At 33.9% G+C, this 21,261-nt stretch overlaps 1 protein-coding gene across 5 annotated transcripts in view; it reads left to right on the top strand.

Annotated features, from left to right (window-relative positions):
• The window catches only part of Dync2h1 (dynein cytoplasmic 2 heavy chain 1), a 381,051-nt gene that overhangs the window by 105,455 nt on the left and 254,335 nt on the right, over window positions 1–21,261 (top strand). For all 5 annotated transcript variants that reach the window (XM_058586626.1, XM_046466604.2, XM_046466597.2 and 2 more), the window contains exons 56-60: window positions 2,508–2,621; window positions 3,177–3,337; window positions 5,717–5,840; window positions 6,669–6,790; window positions 15,977–16,063. In XM_058586626.1, the coding sequence (XP_058442609.1) occupies window positions 2,508–2,621; window positions 3,177–3,337; window positions 5,717–5,840; window positions 6,669–6,790; window positions 15,977–16,063 (608 nt within the window). The remainder of the gene's footprint in view (window positions 1–2,507; window positions 2,622–3,176; window positions 3,338–5,716; window positions 5,841–6,668; window positions 6,791–15,976; window positions 16,064–21,261) is intronic.

Raw genomic sequence — 21,261 nt, 5'->3', positions numbered from 1 at the left:
TACAGATTCAATTAATTTCATTCAGAAATGACAAATAAAAAGGGAATGGATAGTCTTTCTTGAAATTAGTGTGATATTTGGATATTCATATATAGAGAAAAAACTTCATATATAGAGAAAAAACTTCATATTTTTATCTTGTAACTTATACAAAAATCACTTGAAATGGATCATAGACCTCAGTCTATAGCACTAAATTATAAAAACTTAGAAGAAAACTTAGGCAAAACTCTTTATGCTTGGGTGAGGCAAGGACTTATTTGTGATGCTAAAATAGAAAAAGAGAAATTGATTTTAGATTTCCTCAAAATTAAAAAAATTCTCTTTTTAAGTAAATTCTGAAATAAAAAGGCAAACCACAGACTTGGAGAAAATATTTCCAAAACACACATATGATAAAGGATTTTTATCCAGAATACATGAAAAGTGTTACAACTTTATAATCCTAAAACAAAAATTTCATTTTAACAAAGAGCAAAAGATTTGAATGGACACTTCCACAAAAGAGGACACAAGATGGAGTAATAACATGAAAACATGCTCAACATCATTAGTCATGAAGGAAATGTAAAATAAAATACCTAGCGAGATGCCATTACACATCCACTAGAACGGATAATATTGAAAGATTGATAAAATGAAGTGATGATAAGGATGTGGAGTGTCTAGAACTCTGATAATTGCAGGAGGAAGTTCAAAACGGTGCAGCCTCTTAAAAAATTTGGCAGTTTTGTGTAATGTTTAATATAAACTTCCCATATAACCCAATAATCCCACTTTTAAGTTGGTAACCGAGAGAAATAGAAATAACATGAGGATGACTCAGAAGCATTATTCTAAGTGAATAAAGCTAGATGCAAATATTGCATACTGTGTGAGTTCTTTTGCATGGAATTATAGAAACAGGAAAATTTGTATGATAGAAAACATGTTAGTGGTTGCTATGTGGTAAATAAGTATATAAGACATATAAATATAATTTGGATACTATAAACCTTTACCATAATTTTTTATCAAGGCATTTCAGAACCAAATTAACATTTATTAAATGCAGACAGCCATTTTTATTGTTAAAAATCTATTATTTCTTATCTTAGAAGAGTTCTTTGAAATATACAAAAATAAAAACTACAAAAAATACAACACTGTTGACAATGGTATGTTTATAAGAGAAAATTAATCACCACTTATGTTCCTTATATTATCTAGTTTATATTAATAATATATATTTGGTGCTATGCCACTCTTTGAATTGTCCTAAGAAGGAATTTTTCTAAATCTGTAGCTGATTATATCTGATTGTTTTACCTTGTAGAGACCCAGAAAAATAACTGCATCTCATGAATTAATAAATTTGCTTAATTAATTATAATTATGATAACAGCTTTTTTTTTGATAAAGTACTGTTCAGAGATATAGGATAAACACCAAACTGCAACTTTTAAAGGTTGCAATTCTAAGTTTGTTTTAAAAGAAGAGTACAGATTAAATGCTATAAAAACTCACAATAGGGATAACTTTCAGATGTGAATGGTGGCCTTTTAGAAATATTCTGATGCCCAAGAGAATAACTTCCCTTTTTGAGGAATGTACAAAGGTAGAAATGTTTATGGATTTTAGAAAAGTTCCAAAATGGGCTGATGTGTAACATACACGATGGTTAGAATGGGGCAGAGGAATACTGATAGACTCAGGATTCTTAATTTGGTGGTAGATTAATAAATTTCTGTGTCCTGGTTACACTCAGATCAAGTACATCAATATATTTTTCAGTAAGACATCATGTATTAGTAGGTTTTAAGCCAGTGTTGTAAGGATTCTTGGAAGAGTTTTTGAAAAATTTTTTCTTTGGTTTTCAATTAATATAAATAAGCCCAAACATACATTTATAAAATTTAAACATTTTCATTATTGTGGGATCTAACAGCATTGATTTTTTTTAAAATTTAGGAACAAAGAGGTGATATGATATTAATGCATAATTTATTGTTCTTTAAGTTTTCTACGTCTTCCCCCAGATATTTGCCATTATTATTAATATCTTGATTTCAATTAATTTATATCTAAGATAAAAGTACAGAAATAGTCTTTTGTTATACAAGTTACTCGGAAAGAATTATTCATCTCATATTAGAATTAAAGAAGACTTTTATTTAGTTTCCTCATTTATAAAATGAGCATAATACTGACCTTCCTTGATTATTTTAATGCTTATATGTATCTTACTATAATCATTTTTAACATTATGCATTTCTGACTTGTTTGAATTTTGTATTACAAGGATTTATTGCTTTGTTAACTCAAAAAATTAAAACAAAGTGTAAAAATCTTTCTGATAGTAAATACAGAATGTTCTGGAAATTCTCATGTCATAGATTTCAAATGAATATTAGAAGAAATTTTAATAGAAAATATATATTTTTAATTAAGTGATATATTGGTATCCTGTTTTTAAATATTTTTTTTGGATTAAAATTGATTAGAATGTCACATAAATATTCCTATAGGATGCTAGTGAGCAAAAGACAGAACTTGAAAGGTTGAAGCACAGAATAGCAGAAGAAGTTGTTAAAATTGAAGAAAGAAAAAATAAAATTGATGATGAATTAAAAGAAGTACAGGTAAGTGAAAAACATTTGAAGATCCATTTACATATTTTTTTAAAAACAAATTTCTTAGTTGTAGATGAATACAATTCCTTTATGTTATTTTTTTTTTTTTATTTTTATGTGGTGCTAAGAGTCAATCCCAGCGCCTCATGCGTGCTAGGCAAGCGCCCTACCACTGAGCCACAACCCCAGCCCCTCCATTTACATATTTGACTATTGTAAAGTAGGAATTTAAACATTTTTTATGGCTCAAGTTATTTACTAATAGTATTATCAAATGTAGCCTTCAACCAGAGTGTAAAAGAAAAAGAAAATAAGAAAGCCTGCCAGGGAAAGCAAGTGAATTAACTGGTGGTAATTAAAAATAATATTTGTTTTCTGTAAATCTTGTTGTTTGATTGTATAGGGAAAAAGGTGTTGTAGATAAATAAAACAAATCTTTGAGCCTGTTTTCTCCAGACTTGACTAAATTACCCAACTAGTTCTAAAATTATTTGTAAAGTTATTGTTTTCTTAAAATACTTATTTTGAAAGTAAGGTGACCTTTTTTTTTTCTTTTTCTTTTAGCCTTTAGTGAATGAAGCTAAACTAGCAGTTGGAAACATTAAGCCAGAATCTCTTTCAGAAATTCGTTCACTACGCATGCCACCTGATGTAATTCGAGACATTCTTGAAGGAGTTTTAAGGCTAATGGGTATCTTTGATACGTCTTGGGTGAGCATGAAAAGGTAAGTTTTTGAATTTGTGAAAAATGCTATTTAAGCAATGAACTGCACCATCTTTCATAGTTTTTAATATATATATTTTTTAATTTGTCACACTTACCTGTATGTGAATACATGGTTATATCCTTGCCCTGAAATTTTGAGGTGTTCTCTGCAATGCTTCCCATAAGTGATTGTTAAAAATTAATATCCAAGGAGGAGGAAAGAAATGCCTTAGAATCTTTCAGAATATCTCATTAAATTTAATAATTTACTTGATCCCTACATAGTACAGAGCACTGTGATTTTTGTATGATTTAAAGAAAATAGAATCACTATTTTCACAGTCTTGGAGTTTTGGGGCTGAGATGGGGGCAGAAGGGCAGGAGATTGAGAGAGTGAGGGAAAGAGAGAGGAGTGAGCAAACTATAAATAATATGAGAGATATAAACTAGAAAAGGGTGAGTGGTAACTAAACATTGAGTTGTGCACATTCAGTTTTCTTATTATCATACTGGTATTTGATGCCAGTATTATAAGCCTCATTGTTTGATCAGAGAGGGAAAAATGGGTTGTAAATAAGCTTGTTTTCTTTAGAATTGACTAAATTACCCAGCTAGTCCTAATGTGTAAAGAGTCTCTTAAAAAGGGCTAGCTATGGCTTGTGCTGATATTAAGTCTTTTGTTCAATTTAGGTTGATAGTGAAGAGTTCTTTTTATATTTGGTGATAGGAGAAAAGAGTAAGGATGGGAGAATACTTTTAAAATACCTTAGAAAGGAGTCTGAATATTTCTTTGTATATCCTAGAGCATCTGCTCACCTAGTAGTTCACAAGTAAGGATGTGGGTGGAATAAGACTGTGATTCTGGGTCAAATGGTGGTTCCATTTCCAGTTTTCCAAGAAATCTCCATACTGCTTTCCGTATTGGTTGCACCAATTTGCAGTCCCACAGCAATGTATGAGTGTACCTTTTCCCCCACATCCTCGCCAACACTTATTGTTGTTTGTCTTCATAGTAGCTGCCATTCTGACTGGAAGGAGAAGATATCTTAGAGTAGTTTTGATTTGCATTTCTCTAAATTGCTAGAGATGATGAACATTTTTTCATGTATTTGTTGATTGATTGTATATTCTCTTCTGAGAACTGTCTGTTCAGGTCCTTGGCCCATTTATTGGGTTATTTGTTTTTTTTTTGGTGCTTAACTTTTTGAGTTCTTTATGTACCTAGAGATTAGTGCTATATCTGATGTGTGAGGGGTAAAGATTTGCTCCCAAGATGTAGGCTATCTATTCACTTCACAGATTGTTTCTTTTGCTGAGAAGAAACTTTTTAGTTTGAGTTCCTCTCATTTATTGATTCTTGATTTTAATTCTTATGCCACAGGAGTTTTAAATTAAAAAAAAAAAAAAGAAAGTTGGGGCCTAATCCCACATGATGGATATTAGGGCCTACTTTTTCTTCTATTAGATGCAGGGTCTGTTGTATTCCTAAGTCCTTGATCCACTTTGAGTTTTGTGCATGGTGAGAGATAGGGGTTTAATTTCATTTTGTTGCATATGGATTTCCAGTTTTCCCAGCACCATTTGTTGAAGAGGCTGTCTTTTCTCCAATGCATCATTTTGGCACCTTTGTCTAATATAAGATAATTGTAGTTTTGTGGGTTAGTCTCTGTGTCCTCTACTCTGTACCATTGGTCTACCCATCTGTTTTGGTGCCAATATCATGCTGTTTTTGTTACTATTGCTCTGTAGTATAATTTTAGGTCTGGTATAGTGATGCCACCTGATTTACTCTTCCTGCTAAGGATTGCTTTAGCTATTCTGGGTCTCTTATTTTTCCAGATGCATTTCATGATTGTTTTTTCTGTTTATAAGGTGACTGACTCATAGTAAGGTAGGGAGGGGAAGCATGGGAGGAATAGAGGAACTCTAAATAGGGCAGAGGGGTGGGAGGGGAAGAGAGGGGGCAAGGAGTTAGCAATGATGGTGGAATGTGATGGACATCATTATCCAAAGTACATGTATGAAGTCATGAATTGGTGTGAACATACTTTATATACAGAGATATGAAAAATTGTGCTCTATATGTGTAATAAGAATTGTAATTCATTCCACTATCATGTATTTAAAAAAAATTAATTAAAAAAATAAGATTGTGATTCTGACATTTCTCTTGTTGCTTTAGTTTATTCACAGGACATTAAACAGTTTTTCATTTTTCTAGAGTTTGTTTTTGCTGTCTGTAAAAAATAACAGCCATTAGAATCTTAAATTTTTTAATATTCTGTTTTTGTTAATCAATGGATTAAAAGTATTACATATATCATTTTGTCATATTGATGTTTTTCTGAAATTTCAATTTTCACTTAGCCTCATTTGAATTATTATGTTTTCATTTTAGTTTTCTTGCCAAAAGAGGTGTAAGAGAAGACATAGCAACCTTTGATGCACGAAATATTCCAAAGGAAATAAGAGAGAGTGTTGAAGAACTTCTTTTTAAAAACAAAGGCTCTTTTGATCCAAAGGTAATTTTTAACAGTTATAACATAAATTCTGTTTTCTATTGCATGTGATATTAGACTTTTAAAGATGTCAATACCAGTTGTTAGATCACCTGAAAACTAAAACTAAAAAACATACAAACAAAAAAATCACCAACCTATAGATGTTATAGTTGGGAAGCATTCACTAGAAGAATTGGTAAGCTAGAATCCAGGTTGTAGGAGAAAAGATAAGTGGTGTTTGACTCTTAGTATCTGCTCTCAATGTTAAATTCCCATGAGAACATTTAATAATTTTTTACTTGCAACTTTTCTATTATGCTTTTTCCTCCTGTGTACTTAACAGATAATAACAGATAACTGTGTTAGGATAGTTGTATCAAATTTCAGTGCACAGTTTAAATTCCACGATTTTGGTGTTTTTAAGATTCTTATTCAAATTGTTATATACATATTCTTTGACATCAATGATAATGATTTCAAAATTGTTCTTATCTAATAAAAGTATATCATCTGTATAGAAGGAAAATAATGCTTGAATATTGTGGTTGTCATATTTATTATAATTGGGACCAATGGAGTAATTATGTTGCTAAATCATCTTTATGCTAAAGATTCTGTGTGGTTCAAGATTTATTTTTAACCTAAAAGTTTAGTTCATGTATATTCCTCTTAATCAGAATAGCAGTTCACTATATTTTTATTTTAGCTGTAAGTCAAACATTTCATTATTTAGGTTAATTTTTAAATAAATGTGTTATTTATTTACTAGATAAAAATGTGTTCAAGTGAACTTTGCATTTGTTTGGAATTGTGTCAGGATATTTGGTAACTTCTAGTAAACTTTTTTAGAATGCTAAACGTGCCAGTACTGCAGCTGCGCCTTTGGCTGCCTGGGTTAAAGCCAATGTACAGTATTCTCATGTCTTGGAACGAATTCAGCCTTTGGAAACTGAACAGGCAGGATTAGTATCGTAAGTGAAATATAATATAATACATATTCTACCATTTGTTGTTACCAATTTTATGAATTTGTTATATCATTTGTATTCATTTTTTTCTCCATTTTAAAAAGGCACCTAGTATTAAAGGTTAAAATGAGTTAATTAAATATAAATTGTAAATTAAATGAATCAAAAAATAAAGCAATTAGAAAGATACAGATAGCAGAACAAACTCAGTTTATCTCTGTCATTATTTTGTTAGAAGAATGTTATTCCTTTAGGAAGAGTCAAGTTTTATAAAGTAATAATATTAAATGTAAAAAAGAAGTTTTGGAATTGAGGGCTTTTATGTTGGTTTTCATCATCTAAGTTCTAGGAAATATTTAGAATATGTTTTTTGAAAAAATTTCTGAGCATGTAGGAGGAAGATTTAGTGATTTATTATTTGATCTTAAAGGTCCAATTGGCTAGTAAGTCAGTATTATTTTTTACTCCTTTGTTCTAAATGCAGACTGAGAGGTTTGTTATGTTCTTGATTGTTCAATGTCTCACATGACCTATTAACTTTTTTTTTTTTTTTAACCTTTGTTTTTATTTATTTATTTTTTATTGGTTGTTCAAAACATTACAAAGCTCTTGACATATCATATTTCATACATTTGATTCAGGTGGGTTTTGAACTCCCAATTTTACCCCAAATACAGATTGCAGAATCACGTCGGTTACACATCTACATTTTTACATAATGCCCTATTAGTAACTGTTGTATTCTGCTACCTTTCCTATCCTCTACTATCTCCCCTCCCTTCCCCTCCCATCTTCTCTCTCTACCCCATCTACTGTAATTCATTTCTCTCCTTGTTTATTTTCCCATTCCCCTCACAACCTCTTATATGTAATATTGTATAACAATGAGGGTCTCCCTCCATTACCATGCAATTTCCCTTTTCTCTCCCTTTCCCTCCCACCTCATGTATCTGTTTAATGTTAATCTTTTCTTCCAAATTTCCTCCCTGCTTTGTTCTTAGTTGCTCTCATTATATCAAAGAAGACATTTGGTATTTGTTTTTTAGGGATTGGCTAGCTTCACTAAGCATAATCTGCACTAGTGCCATCCATTTCCCTGCAAATTCCATGATTTTGTCATTTTTTAGTGCTGTATAATACTCCATTGTGTATAAATGCCACATTTTTTTTTATCCATTCATCTATTGAAGGGCATCTGGGTTGGTTCCACACTCTAGCGATTGTGAATTGTGCTGCTATGAACATCGATGTAGCAGTATCCCTGTAGTGCGCTCTTTTAAGGTCTTCAGGGAATAGTCCGAGAAGGGCAATAGCTGGGTCAAATGGTGGTTCCATTCCCAGCTTTCCCAGGAATCTCCATACTGCTTTCCAAATTGGCCGCACCAGTTTGCAGTCCCACCAGCAATGTATAAGAGTACCCTTTTCCCCACATCCTCTCCAGCACTTGTTGTTGTTTGACTTCATAATGGCTGCCAATCTTACTGGAGTGAGATGGTATCTTAGGGTGGTTTTGATTTGCATTTCTCTGACTGATAGTGATGGTGAGCATTTTTTCATGTACTTGTTGATTGATTGTATGTCCTCCTCTGAGAAGTGTCTGTACAGGTCTTTGGCCCATTTGTTGATTGGGTTATTTGTTTTCTTATTGTTTAATTGTTTGAGTTCTTTGTATACTCTGGATATTAGGGCTCTATCTGAAGTGTGAAAATTTGTTCCCAGGATGTAGGCTCCCTATTTACCTCTCTTATTGTTTCTCTTGCTGAGAAAAAACTTTTCAGTTTAAGTAAGTCCCATTTGTTGATTCTTGTTATTAACTTTTGTGCTATGGGTGTCCTATTAAGGAATTTGGAGCCCGACCCCACAATATGTAGGTTGGAGCCAACTTTTTCTTCTATCAGACATAGAGTCTCTGATTTGATATCTAGCTCCTTGATCCACTTTGAGTTAACTTTTGTGCATGGCGAGAGGAGGGGATTCAGTTTCATTTTGTTGCATATGGATTTCCAGTTTTCCCAACACCATTTGTTGAAGATGCTATCCTTCCTCCATTGCATGCTTTTAGCTCCTTTATCAAATATAAGATAGTTGTAGTTTTGTGGATTGGTTTCTGTGTCCTCTATTCTGTACCATTGGTCCACCCGCCTGTTTTGGTACCAGTACCATGCTGTTTTTGTTACTACTGCTCTGTAATATAGTTTTAAATCCGGTATCGTTATACCACCTGATTCACACTTCCTGCTTAGAATTGCTTTTGCTATTCTGGGTCTTTTATTTTTCCATATGAATTTCATGATTGCTTTATCTATTTCTACAAGAAATGCCATTGGGATTTTGATTGGCATTGCATTAAACCTATAGAGAACTTTTGGTAATATCGCCATTTTGATGATGTTAGTTCTGCCTATCCATGAACAGGGTATATTTTTCCATCTTCTAAGATCTTCTTCTACTTCTCTTTTTAGGGTTTTGTAGTTTTCATTGTATAAATCCTTCACCTCTTTTGTTAGGTTGATTCCCAAGTATTTTATTTTTTTTGAGGATATTGTGAATGGAGTGATTTTCCTCATTTCCATTTCAGAAGTTTTGTCGCTGATATACAGAAATGCCTTTGATTTATGCGTGTTGATTTTATATCCTGCCACTTTGCTGAATTCATTTATTAGTTCTAGTAGTTTTTTTGTAGACCCTTTGGGTCTTCTAGGTATAGAATCATGTCACCGCAAATAGTGATAATTTAAGTTCTTCCTTTCCTATTTTTATGCCTTTAATTTCTTTCGTCTGTCTAATTGCTCTGGCCAGTGTTTCGAGAACTATATTGAATAGAAGTGGTGATAGAGGGCATCCCTGTCTTGTTCCAGATTTTAGGGGGAATGCCTTCAATTTTTTTCCATTGAGAATGATGCTAGCCTGAGGCTTAGCATAGATAGCTTTTACAATGTCGAGGTAAGTTCCTGTTATCCCTAGTTTTTCTAATGTTTTGAACATAAAGGGATGCTGTACTTTGGTGAATGCTTTTTCTGCGTCTATTGAGATGATCATATGGTTCTTATCTTTAAGTCTATTGATGTGGTGAATAACATTTATTGATTTCCGTATATTGAACCATCCTTGCATCCCAGGGATGAATCCTACTTGATCATGGTGCACAATTTTTTTGATGTGCCTTTGTATCTGATTCGCCAGAATTTCATTGAGGATTTTTGCATCTAGGTTCTTCAGAGATATTGGTCTGTAGTTTTCTTTCTTTGAGGTGTCTTTGTCTGGTTTCGGAATCAGGGTGATGTTGGCCTCATAGAATGAATTCGGCAGAGCTCCCTCTTTTTCTATTTCCTGAAATAGCTTGAAAAGTATTGGTATTAATTCTTCCTTAAAGGTTTTGTAAAACTCTGCTGTATACCCATCCGGTCCTGGGCTTTTCTTGGTTGGAAGTCTTTTGATTGCTTCTTCTATTTCATCTATTGATATTGGTCTGTTTAAGTTGTGAGTATCCTCCTGACTCAGTCTGGGCAAATCATATGACTTAAGGAATTTATCAATGTCTTCACTAGCTTCTATTTTTTTGGAATATAGGTTTTCAAAATAATTTCTAATTGTCTTCTGTATTTCTGTAGCGTCTGTTGTGATATTGCCTTTTTCATCCCGTATGTTAGTAATTTGAGTTCTCTCTCCTCTTCGTTAGCATGGCTAAGGGTCTGTCAATCTTATTTATTTTTCAAAGAACCAACTTTTAGTTTTGTTAATTTTTTCAATAGTTTCTTTTGTTTCAATTTCATTGATTTCCGCTCTGATTTTAATTATTTCTTGCCTTCTGCTACATTTGCTGTTGTTTTGCTCTTCCTTTTCTAGGGCTTTGAGATGAAGTGTGAGCTCATTTATTTGTTGGTTTTTCCTTTTTTTGAGGAATGACCTCCAGGTGATGAATTTCCCTCTTAAAACTGCTTTCATTGTGTCCCATAGATTCCGATATGTTGTGTCTGTATTTTCATTTATCTCTAAGAATTTTTTGGTTTCCTCCTTTATGTCTTCTGTAACCCATTGATCATTCAGTAACATATTGTTCATTTTCCATTTGATGTAGGATTTTTCCTTCTTCTTTTATCTTGATTTCCAGTTTCATTCCATTATGATCAGATAAAATGCATGGGATTTTCTCCACCCCTGTATATTTACTGAGGGTTGCCCTATTGCATAATATATGGTCTATTTTTGAGAAGGATCCATGTGCTGCTGAGAAAAAAGTATATCCACTTGATGATGGTTGATATATTCTATATATGTCAGTTAAGTCTAGGTTGTTGATTGTGATATTGAGTTCTATAGTTTCTTTATTCAACTTTTGTTTGGAGTATTCGTCAAATGGTGAGAGAGGTGTGTTGAAGTCACCCATAATTATTGTGTTGTGGTCTATTTGATTCTTGAACTTGAGGAGAATTTGTTTTATGAACGTCGCAGCACCATTATTTGGTGCATACATGTTGATAATTGTTATGTCTTGTTGGTGAATGGTTCCTTTTAACAGTATATAATGTCCTTCCTTATCCCTTTTGATTAACTTAGTCTTGAAGTCGATTTTATTCGATATGAGGATGGCCACCCCTGCTTGCTTACGAGGACCGTGTGCGTGGTATATTTTTTCCCAACCTTTCACCTTCAGCCTGTGTATGTCTTTTGCAATCAGATGTGTCTCCTGGAGGCAGCATATTGTTGGATTTGTTTTTTTAATCCATGTTACCAGCCTATGTCGCTTTATTGGAGAGTTTAAGCCATTAACGTTTAGAGTTACTATTGATATATGGTTTGTACTTCCAGCCATGTTTGATTATTTATCTTCTTTTTTTTTTATTTAATTTAGTTTGTTTCTCCATGGTTAGCTTTCCCCCCGCCCTCTGTTTTTATAGAGGCACTTCCCACTGATGGTTTTGGTTATTGTTTTTCATTTCTTCCTCGTGTAGTGTTTTGCTCAAGATACTTTGCAATGCTGGTTTTCTGGCTGCAAATTCTTTTAGCTTTTGTTTATCATGAAAGATTTTTATTTCGTTGTCGTACCTGAAGCTTAATTTTTCTGGACACAGAATTCTTGGTTGGCATCCATTGTCTTTCAGTGTTTGAAATACGTTGTTCCAGGATCTTCTCGCTTTCAGCGTCTGTGATGAAAAATCCGTTGTTAACCTTATTGGTTTACCCCTGAATGTAATCTGCCTCCTTTCTCTTGTAGCTTTTAATATTTTCTCTTTGTTCTGTATATTGGATATCTTCATAACAATGTGTCTTGGCGTTGGTCTACTGTGATTTTGTGTGCTTGGTGTCCTGTATGCATCTACAATTTGTATATCCATTTCCTTTTTTATTTCTGGAAAGTTTTCTGTAATTATTTCATTCAGCAGGCTACTCATTCCCTTGATTTGAATCTCTGTACCTTCTTCTATCCCAATGACTCGTAGGTTTGGTTTTTTTATGTTATCCCATATCTCTTGGATGTTTCTCTCGTGATTTTTAACCAGCCTTTCTGAGTTGGCTAGGCTCTTTTCAAGACGATATATTTTGTCTTCATTATCTGACGTTCTGGCGTCTACTTGCTCCACTCTGTTAGTGATACTCTCAATTGAGTTTTTAATTTGGTTTATCGTTTCCTTCATTTCTAGAATTATTGTTTGATTTTTTTTATAATCTCTATCTCCTGATAAAGATGCTTAACTTCTTCTTTTATCTGTTTATGTAATTGATTTTCAAAGTGTTCTTTCACTGTTTGGATTTGCTGTCTCGTACCCTCTTTAAGGTTCCATTCCATCTGTCTAAGGTGTTCCTTGAGTTCTTTATATGACCATTTTTCTGCTGACTCTAGGTCCTCCTGAATATTTAGGCTGTCCTTCATTGTTTGTATCCCTTTTCTTCCTTGCTTTTTTATGCTGCTCATGTTACTTCTTGTTCTGTTTGACTGCTGAGTTACTGTTTACTCTTATAAATTTATTTGATGCTTGGGAGCAAAGATATTAGAAGGGAAGGGAAGAAGTCACTAAAGAGAATGAGAGTAGGCAGGTAGAATTCAAGGAAGGGGGAATAAGAAAATTGAAAAGAAATGAAAAGACAAAACAAACAAAAACAACACACACACAAAAAAGTTAGGAAATAAAGAAAGAAAGAAAAGAAAAAAATTTTTTTTTACAAAAATAATAATGATAGTAAAAATAATGAAAATTAAAATTAAAATTAAAAAAATTATAATAATAATAAAAAAAATTAAAAAAAAATTAGAAACATTAAAAAAAGTTAAAGAACAACAACAATAAAAAATTGAAAATGAAAGAAAATAAGGAAAAAAAAAAATGATAATAATAATAATAATAAATGCAGTCATAGAGTTCGATTAATTTCTCTTCCAGTCGGTGGAGCTGTGCCCTCTGGGTCAAGCTTCTCCTCTCACTAAGTGGGAACCAATCACTGTGTAGCAGCTCTTCCTCACAGACTGGGCGGGTCTCCAATCCTGAGTGCCTAGGGCCTTCTCTTGTGTTTCCTCAAGCCAGGCCGCGCTCACCTTTGACGCTCACCACAATACTGGCTACACGCCATGTCTGCTGCTCCTGGGAGCCCTGTTGCGCTGGTTTTAATGCAGTTATCTCCTCCGCCCGTGATGTCAGTTTTAATCAACTGCTGATTACACATTCACCTTTTCTGCCCGGAGCGAAGCGAAAGAGGAAGCAGATGGGAGCAAAGCGCCCGCGGCTCTGGGCGGCAAAGCGTCCGGGAGCCAAGTGTCTCTTTTTCGATCTCTTTGTTCTTCCTGCTGCTTGGCAAAGTGGTCCGCTACAGATTAACGGTGAAAGGAGTTCTTACACGCTGTGCGAAATCTCGATTAAAGCCGCTGCTCTGAGCACCATGCTCAGCACTTCAGCAACCCCCGTGTGCAGCGGCCATCTTCACCACCACTCCGTGACCTATTAACTTTGTACTCTGAACAAAAATTTTAGCTCTTAATTTTAACTTGTTGATTTTATCAATATAATTATATGAATTTTTATGTTGAATCAAAAGCATTTTTATTATTTTGACTATAGAAATATTTTTGTACCTGAGACATGTTTTGAGTTCATTTCCTTTCTTGTGCATATACTGGTTATTCTTTCCTTCCTTCCTTCCTTCCTTCCTTCCTTCCTTCTTTATTTAAACTTTTTAAAAATTTCTTACATATATGACAATAGTCAAATGCGTTACAAGCATAATTATCCATTCTCATTTTTTTCAATTGATTATCTTTTTTTTCCTGTTTATGTATCACAAATTTATCTACTCTCTTTGTCAGAACCCTAAAACACTTTGATAGTCTAGAGTTCTATTTACTTTTTCTTAGCATTATTCCTCCTAGAGCCTTTTATCCTGTTCCAATCTAGATTAGTTTCTCCCTAGGGCTGCTGCTTACAGATGTTATCTGGAAACTGCTATTTATCATTACCTTTATCTTTTTTCTGTATTGAATCCTTTTATTATGAATTTATCTTAGGTTTGTCCCTCATTTTTCTAGTATATGCTCTACGGTATCTTCCTAAGAAAAAGCATACAGGATGTAAACTATTTTGAGATCATTTTAGAATACTAGGCTCCATTCAGACTTTCTGAATCAGATCTCATGTGTGGTTGAGGAGTGAGACCTTGCGATCTGTTTTTAATACTTCCTCTAGGTGATTTGTTTGCACAATAAATATTGGGAACCCCTGCTCTGCTCTCTTCTAGAGTCCAACCTTTTTCTTGAAAAGTCTTTTTTTTTTTTTACCATGATCAAACTAACTTTATTTTATTTTATTTTTTTTATTGGTTGTTCAAAACATTATAAAGCTCTTGACATATCATATTTCATACATTAGATTCAAGTTGGTTATGAACTCCCAATTTTACCCCAAATACAGATTGCAGAATCACATCGGTTACGCTTCCACATTTTTACATAATGCCCTATTAGTAACTGTTGTATTCTGCTACCTTTCCTATCCTCTACCATCCCCCCTCCCTCCCCTCCCAAAGTCTTAATACCATTTTGATCCCCAGAGTTTTGCATGTTACCCTATATTTTTTTCTCTTCGAAAGTTTTTAGGATCTTAGTTTCTAACATTGTGGATTTTACAATTCTTGGTGGTGGATAGTTACTGTCCACTTTAAATTTAGAAATTCATTTATTGGTTCTTGGAAAGTTTATTGCATTATTCCATTGGTATTATTTTTGTACTTCTGTGTCGTTTGGAGTGCTTTTGGCTTTAAATTAGTGAAATTACTACTTTAGGTAGCTTAAAGATAGCTTTAAGAAATTAAGAAAAATATGGCATTGCAAACAAGTCCCCAGATTAGGTTGGTTTCAAGGTAGCTTATTATGTATCCAGTTTACTGCTGAAGTTCTATTTGTAAGATGATTTATAGTTGGAAAAAAGAGATTCTTTTTCCATGAATTTTTTTTTTCCCCCAAGGTACCTCCCCTGCCCTGGGTAGTTTTTAGAAGGAGGTTGTTATTCCTTTTTTGTCTCCAAAGAATCTACATAGGGTATGTGTAGGGGTAGAATGAGTTATTTGGGGGTATAACTGGTACTGGTGTTGCTGTATTCTGGGATGGTTTTAGAGAAAAAGTCTATTTTTAATGGGTTAGAAAATTTGAGGCCAAATTCTTTGTACTATCAACCAAACTGCTGTATTTATTTTTAGTGTTAGATTCAGAGATACCTGTTGTCTATACTTGAATTTTGGAATTCCACTTTTTTTTTTTTGGAAATTTTTCTGCTGCATTTAGATTTTGTGTTCTGGTGTGTCAATTGTTACTTTTCAGAATTTTTTGGAAGTTTCTCCATTGTCTTATTTCTCCCTTTTATTCTTTTGATCTTTGTCATTTATAACTTTTTTATCATTTTGCTTTTATTTTAATAGAGCTTCAGAAAGAAGAGAGTATAAATGAATATGTGTAGTCTACCCTTTTGATCAGAAGTCTATTTGCACAAGTGTTTTTTTGATATAGATTCCTAAAAGTATGGTTGGATCAAAGGATCAAATTTTAACATTGTTTCTCAAATTTAATTTGAAGCAAAAGTGTTATATTATGTAATTATTGATAGTTTTTATTGTGTTTTAACTGCAAGATTACATTTCAAAGTATTGTTGCTGCTTTAAAACTGATATCTAAAATAGAGTGACTTTTATAATACTGTTATATTTTAGGAATTTGAAGAAAACTGAAGACAGAAAAAAGAAATTAGAAGAGCTTCTTAACTCTGTTGGTCAAAAGGTCTCAGAACTTAAAGAGAAGTAAGTTAAATTTTGAAATGTATTTTGTGTATTTGAAATATAAAGCTCAAGTTACTTTTTAAATTTTGATAATTTTAATTGCAACCACTATTTTTACTTCTTTTTGTAATGTATCACTCTAATGATGGTAAGGGTGTAGAATAATACAGAAGGTACTTTTTTCCTACATTTTTTAAATTGGTATATTACAGTTGTATGTAATGATGGAATTTGTTGTTACATATTTATACATGCACAGAATATAACAAGACAGTTTGGCCAATATCACTCCCCAACACTTCTCCTCTCCTTCTCTACCTCCTTCCCCTTGGTTTCTTTCTTCTACTGATCTCCCTTTAATTTTCATGAGATTCACCTGTACCTTTCTTTTCCCTTTTTCCTCTCTAGCTTCCACATATGAGAGAAAACATATGACCCTTGACTTATTTTGCTTAACATGATAGTCTCAAGTTTCATTCATTTTCCTGCAAATGATGCAATTTCATTTTTTTTTTGTGTGTGGGGGCTACAGGGGATTGAACTTAGGGGCATTCAACCACTTAGCCAAATCCCCAGCCCTATTTTGTATTTTATTTAGATACAGAGTCTCACTGAATTGCTTAGCGCCTCACTTTTTCTGAACTTGTAATTCTCCTTTGTCAGCCTCCTGAGCCACTGGAATTACAGGCATGCTCCACTATACCCAGCAATTTCATTTATCTTTATAGCTAAATAAGTCACCATTGTGTATATATAGCACATTTTCTTTATACATTCATCTGTTAATGGACACTTAGGCTGTTTTTATTGTTTGGCTATTGTGAATTGTGCTTCTATAAACATGTGTCATTGTAGTAAGATAACTTTAATTCTTTAGGATAAACACCAAGAAGTGGAGTAGATGGGTCGTGTGGTGGTTCCATTCCTAGTCTTTTGAGGAGCCTCCATACTTGATTTCCATTAGTGGTTTTGGTAATTGACAATCCCACAGTGTAAAAGTGTTCATTTCTCTGCACATCCTTCTTAGCATTTATTATTATTTGTATTCCTGATGACTGCCATTCTGACCCGTGTGAGATGAAATTTCAGTGCAGTTTTGATTTGCATTTCCCTAGTTGCTAATGATGTTGAATAGTTGTTCGTATATTTGTTGACCATTTTTCTTCTTTTGTGAAATGTCTGTTTAATTCATTTGCCCATTTATTAATTGGGTTATTTGATTTTTTTTTTGTTTTAAATTTTTTGAGTTCTTTACGTATTCTCAGTATTAATCCTACGTCAGAAGAGTTGCTAACAAAAGATTTTCTCCCATTCTGTGTGTTCTTTCTTTACATTTCTAATTGTTTCCTTTGCTGTGCAGAAGCTTTTTAAGTTGATGCTGTTCCATTTATTAACTCTTGGCATTGTTTCTGAGCTTTAGGGGTACTTTTGGGAAAGTAATTGCATGTGCCTCTATGCTGGAGTGTTGAGCCTGTGTTTTCTTCTAGGAGTTGCATAGTTTCAGGTCTAATTTCTACATCTTTGATTCATTTTGAGTTGATTTTTGTGCAGGGTGAGAGATAAGAGTCTAGTCTCATTCTACATTTGTTGTAAAGGATGTCTTTACTCCTATATGTTTTTGGCACTTTTGTGAAGGATCAGATAACTGTAGATGTCGGGGTTTGCCTCTGGGTCTTCTATTTTGTAAAGAAGGTACTTCTTTTTAAAGAAATTCTTTGGTGAGAATAAATATCTTCTGTCTCTGTTTAAGTAGCTACTGCTACATATATTTCCAATTACTAGTGAAAAGTTGAGCAAGAAAAATTTAATGTCATGAATTAAGGCTGGGAGTGTTTGTATTCGACATTCAATTTTCATTTTATTTTGACTTTAAAATTTTAGTTCTTAATATCTGATGATACTATCACCACATTTTCTATAAGTATGTTGTCATGTTAAAAAAATTTTATCCTTTTAAATTTTTTCTGTTTTACATTGAAAAAAGATTTCTTCATGCAAATATTATACTTATGTTTAAGGATAATTTGGGAATAGGATTAATTTTAAAAGCTTTTGTGTATCTCTCAGTCCCTGTGATTGCTATTGAGTATGAGAATTTTTATAAACATTGGAACATTTTTTTTTATAATTGTGAAAACTTGGAAAGCTGAGGAATATATAATTTAATATAGCATGTGTTATGGTTGCTTTCAGTTTTATGACACAGCTACTTATATATATGCTACAAATTTTTTGGAAGTGATATGTTTCCTTTTTTTTTTTAATTTATGGAAGAAGAATTTCTGGAAGAAGAATTTCTGTACCAGGAAAGAAATTTATCACATAAAAACTGAAACCATTCTCTCTCTCTCTCTCTCTCTCTGTATGTGTGTGTGTGTGTCTGTGTGTGTATATATCATGTGTCCTTTTTCTCTATAAGTTAAATAAATATACATATATATGTTTATGTATGTATGTATATATATATATATATGTATTTTATTTAGAAAAAAGCAAGTGAAAAAGCAAACATTACGTCTATAAACCCAGTGTTTTCAATTTTCCTGAACAATGTTTATTTAGAAATTTAGAAATCACATTATTATCTTCCAGGTATTTTTAGATAAATATAAAGAAAATCAACACACCATTTTCAATGTTGTATGCTCATAGTCAATACTTAATATCCAGCTAATTCTCTAATATTTATTAAGTAATTGGTATGTTGTAGCAATGTTTCTTTTTTTTTAATTTTTATTGTTGGTTGTTCAAAACATTACATAGTTCTTGATATATCATATTTCACACTTTGATTCAAGTGGGTTATGAACTCCCATTTTTACCCCATATACAGATTGCAGAATCACATTGGTTACACATCCAGTGATTTACATATTGCCATACTAGTGTCTGTTGTATTCTGCTGCCTTTCCTGTCCTCTGCTATCCCCCCTCCCCTCCCCTTTTCTCTCTTTCTACCCCATCTACTGTAATTCATTTCTACCCCCCCCCCCTTTTTTTTTCCCTTACCCCTCACTTCCTCTTGTATGTAATTTTGTATAACCCTGAGGGTCTCCTTCCATTTCCATGCAATTTCCCATCTCTCTCCCTTTCCCTCCCACCTCTCATCCCTGTTTAATATTAATTTTCTTCTCATGCTCTTCCTCCCTACTGTGTTCTTAGTCACTCTCCTTATATCAAAGAAGACATTTGGCATTTGTTTTTTAGGGATTGGCTAGCTTATGATTGTTATGTCTTGTTGGTGTATGGTTCCCTTGAGCAGTATGTAGTGTCCCTCTTTATCCCTTTTGATTAACTTTGGCTTGAAATCTATTTTATTTGATATGAGTATGGATACTCCTGCTTATTTTCGAAGTCCATATGAGTGATATTTTTCCCAATCTTTCACCTTCAGTCTGTGTATATCTTTTCCTATTAAATGCGTCTCCTGTAGGCAGCATATTGTTGGATTTTTTTTTTTTTTGATCCATTCTACTAGCCTGTGTCTCTTAATTGGTGAGTTTAAGCCATTAACATTTAGGGTTATTACTGAGATATGGATTGTTTTTCCAGCCATATTTGTTTATTTATGTTACTTAACATGGTTTGTTTTTCCTCTTTGATTATTTTTTTCCTTTACTGTACTACCTCCCACTGTTGGTTTTCATTGTTATTTTCCATTTCCTCTTCCTGTAATGTTTTGCCGAGGATGTTTTGAAGAGATGGTTTTCTAGCTGCAAATTCTTTTACCTTTTGTTTATCGTGGAAGGTTTTAATTTCATCTTCCATCCTGAAGCTTAATTTCGCTGGATACACAATTCTTGGTTGGAACCCATTTTCTTTCAGTGTTTGAAATATGTTGTTCCAGGATCTTCTAGCTTTCAGAGTCTGTGTTGAAAGATCAGCTGTTACCTGATTGGTTTACCCCTAAATGTAATCTGCTTCCTTTCTCTTGTAGCTTTTAAAATTCTCTCCTTATTCTGTATGTTGGGCATCTTCATTATAATGTGTCTAGGTGTGGATCTCTTATGATTTTGCACATTCGGCGTCCTGTAGGCTTCTAGGATTTGGGATTCTGTCTCATTCTTCAAGTCTGGGAAGTTTTCTCGTATTATTTCGTTGAACAGATTGCTCATTCCTTTGGTTTGGACCTCTATACCTTCCTGTATCCCAATGACTCTTAAGTTTGGTCTCTTTATGTTATCCCATATTTCTTGGATGTTCTGCTCATGGTTTCTTAAGAGTCTCGCTGAGCTGTCTATGCTCTTTTCAAGTTGAAATACTTTGTCTTCATTGTCTGATGTTCTGTCTTCTAAGTGTTCTACTCTGCTGGTAGTATTCTCATTTGAGTTTTTAAGTTGGTTTATTGCTTCCTGCATTTCTAGGATTTCTGATTGCTTGTTTTTTATAACCTGTATCTCTGTATAGTTGGTCTTTTGCTTCTTGGATTTGTTTATGTAATTCATTGTCGAAGTGATCTTTCATTGTCTGATTTTGCTGTCTGATGTCTTCCTTGAGACTCCAGATCATCTGAAGCATGTAAATCCTGAATTCTTTATCTGACATTTCATCTGCTGCAGCTATTACCTCTTCTAAGGTTGAGTTGACCTGCATTGCTTGTGGTCTTTTCTTTCCTTGTCTTTTCATATTGCTCGTGTTTCTTTCTGCTTGGTGAAACTGTTGTGGTATTGATTTTTCCCCCTATATATTTATATTGCTCTTGTATAGTTGCAAAGTCTCCCTTGCAGGGCCGGGCGGCGGCTGTGCTCCTCCTCCAATTGGGGCGATCTGTCTATCATGCTGGCGGGCCGCTGGGCCCCTTCTCCAGTTCGCGTGGTCTGCCTAACTTGCGGGCAATGGCTGGGCCCCTCCTCCAATAGGGGTGATCTGTCTACCACACTGGCGGGCCGCTGGGCCTGTTCTCCAGGTTGCAGGTCTGTCTACCTTGCAGGCGCAGGCGGCAGCTCTGCCCCTCCTCCAATTGGGGTGACGTGTCTACCACACCGGCGGGCTGCTGGGCCTGTCCTGCCGGTCGGTCGCAGGTCTGCCTACCTTGCAGGCGCGGGCGGCAGGTCTTCTCTGCCCCTCCTCCAATTGGGGTGACGTGTCTACCACGCCGGCAGGCCGCTGGGCCTGTTCTTCCGGTCGGTCGCAGGTCTGCCTTGTAGCAATGTTTCAAATCCATTTATTAGTCACTTGCTGGTTCAGGTCTTATACTAAACACTTTATATTTATCTCTTT

The sequence above is a fragment of the Marmota monax genome, unplaced genomic scaffold, assembly GCF_021218885.2.
Source record: "Marmota monax isolate L192 unplaced genomic scaffold, Marmota_monax_Labrador192_F-V1.1 WCK01_AAM20220418_F8-fsc00045, whole genome shotgun sequence".
Lineage (NCBI taxonomy): Eukaryota > Metazoa > Chordata > Mammalia > Rodentia > Sciuridae > Marmota > Marmota monax.
Note: the sequence above shows the minus strand (reverse complement) of the source record. Positions and strands in the feature narration are given on the sequence as shown.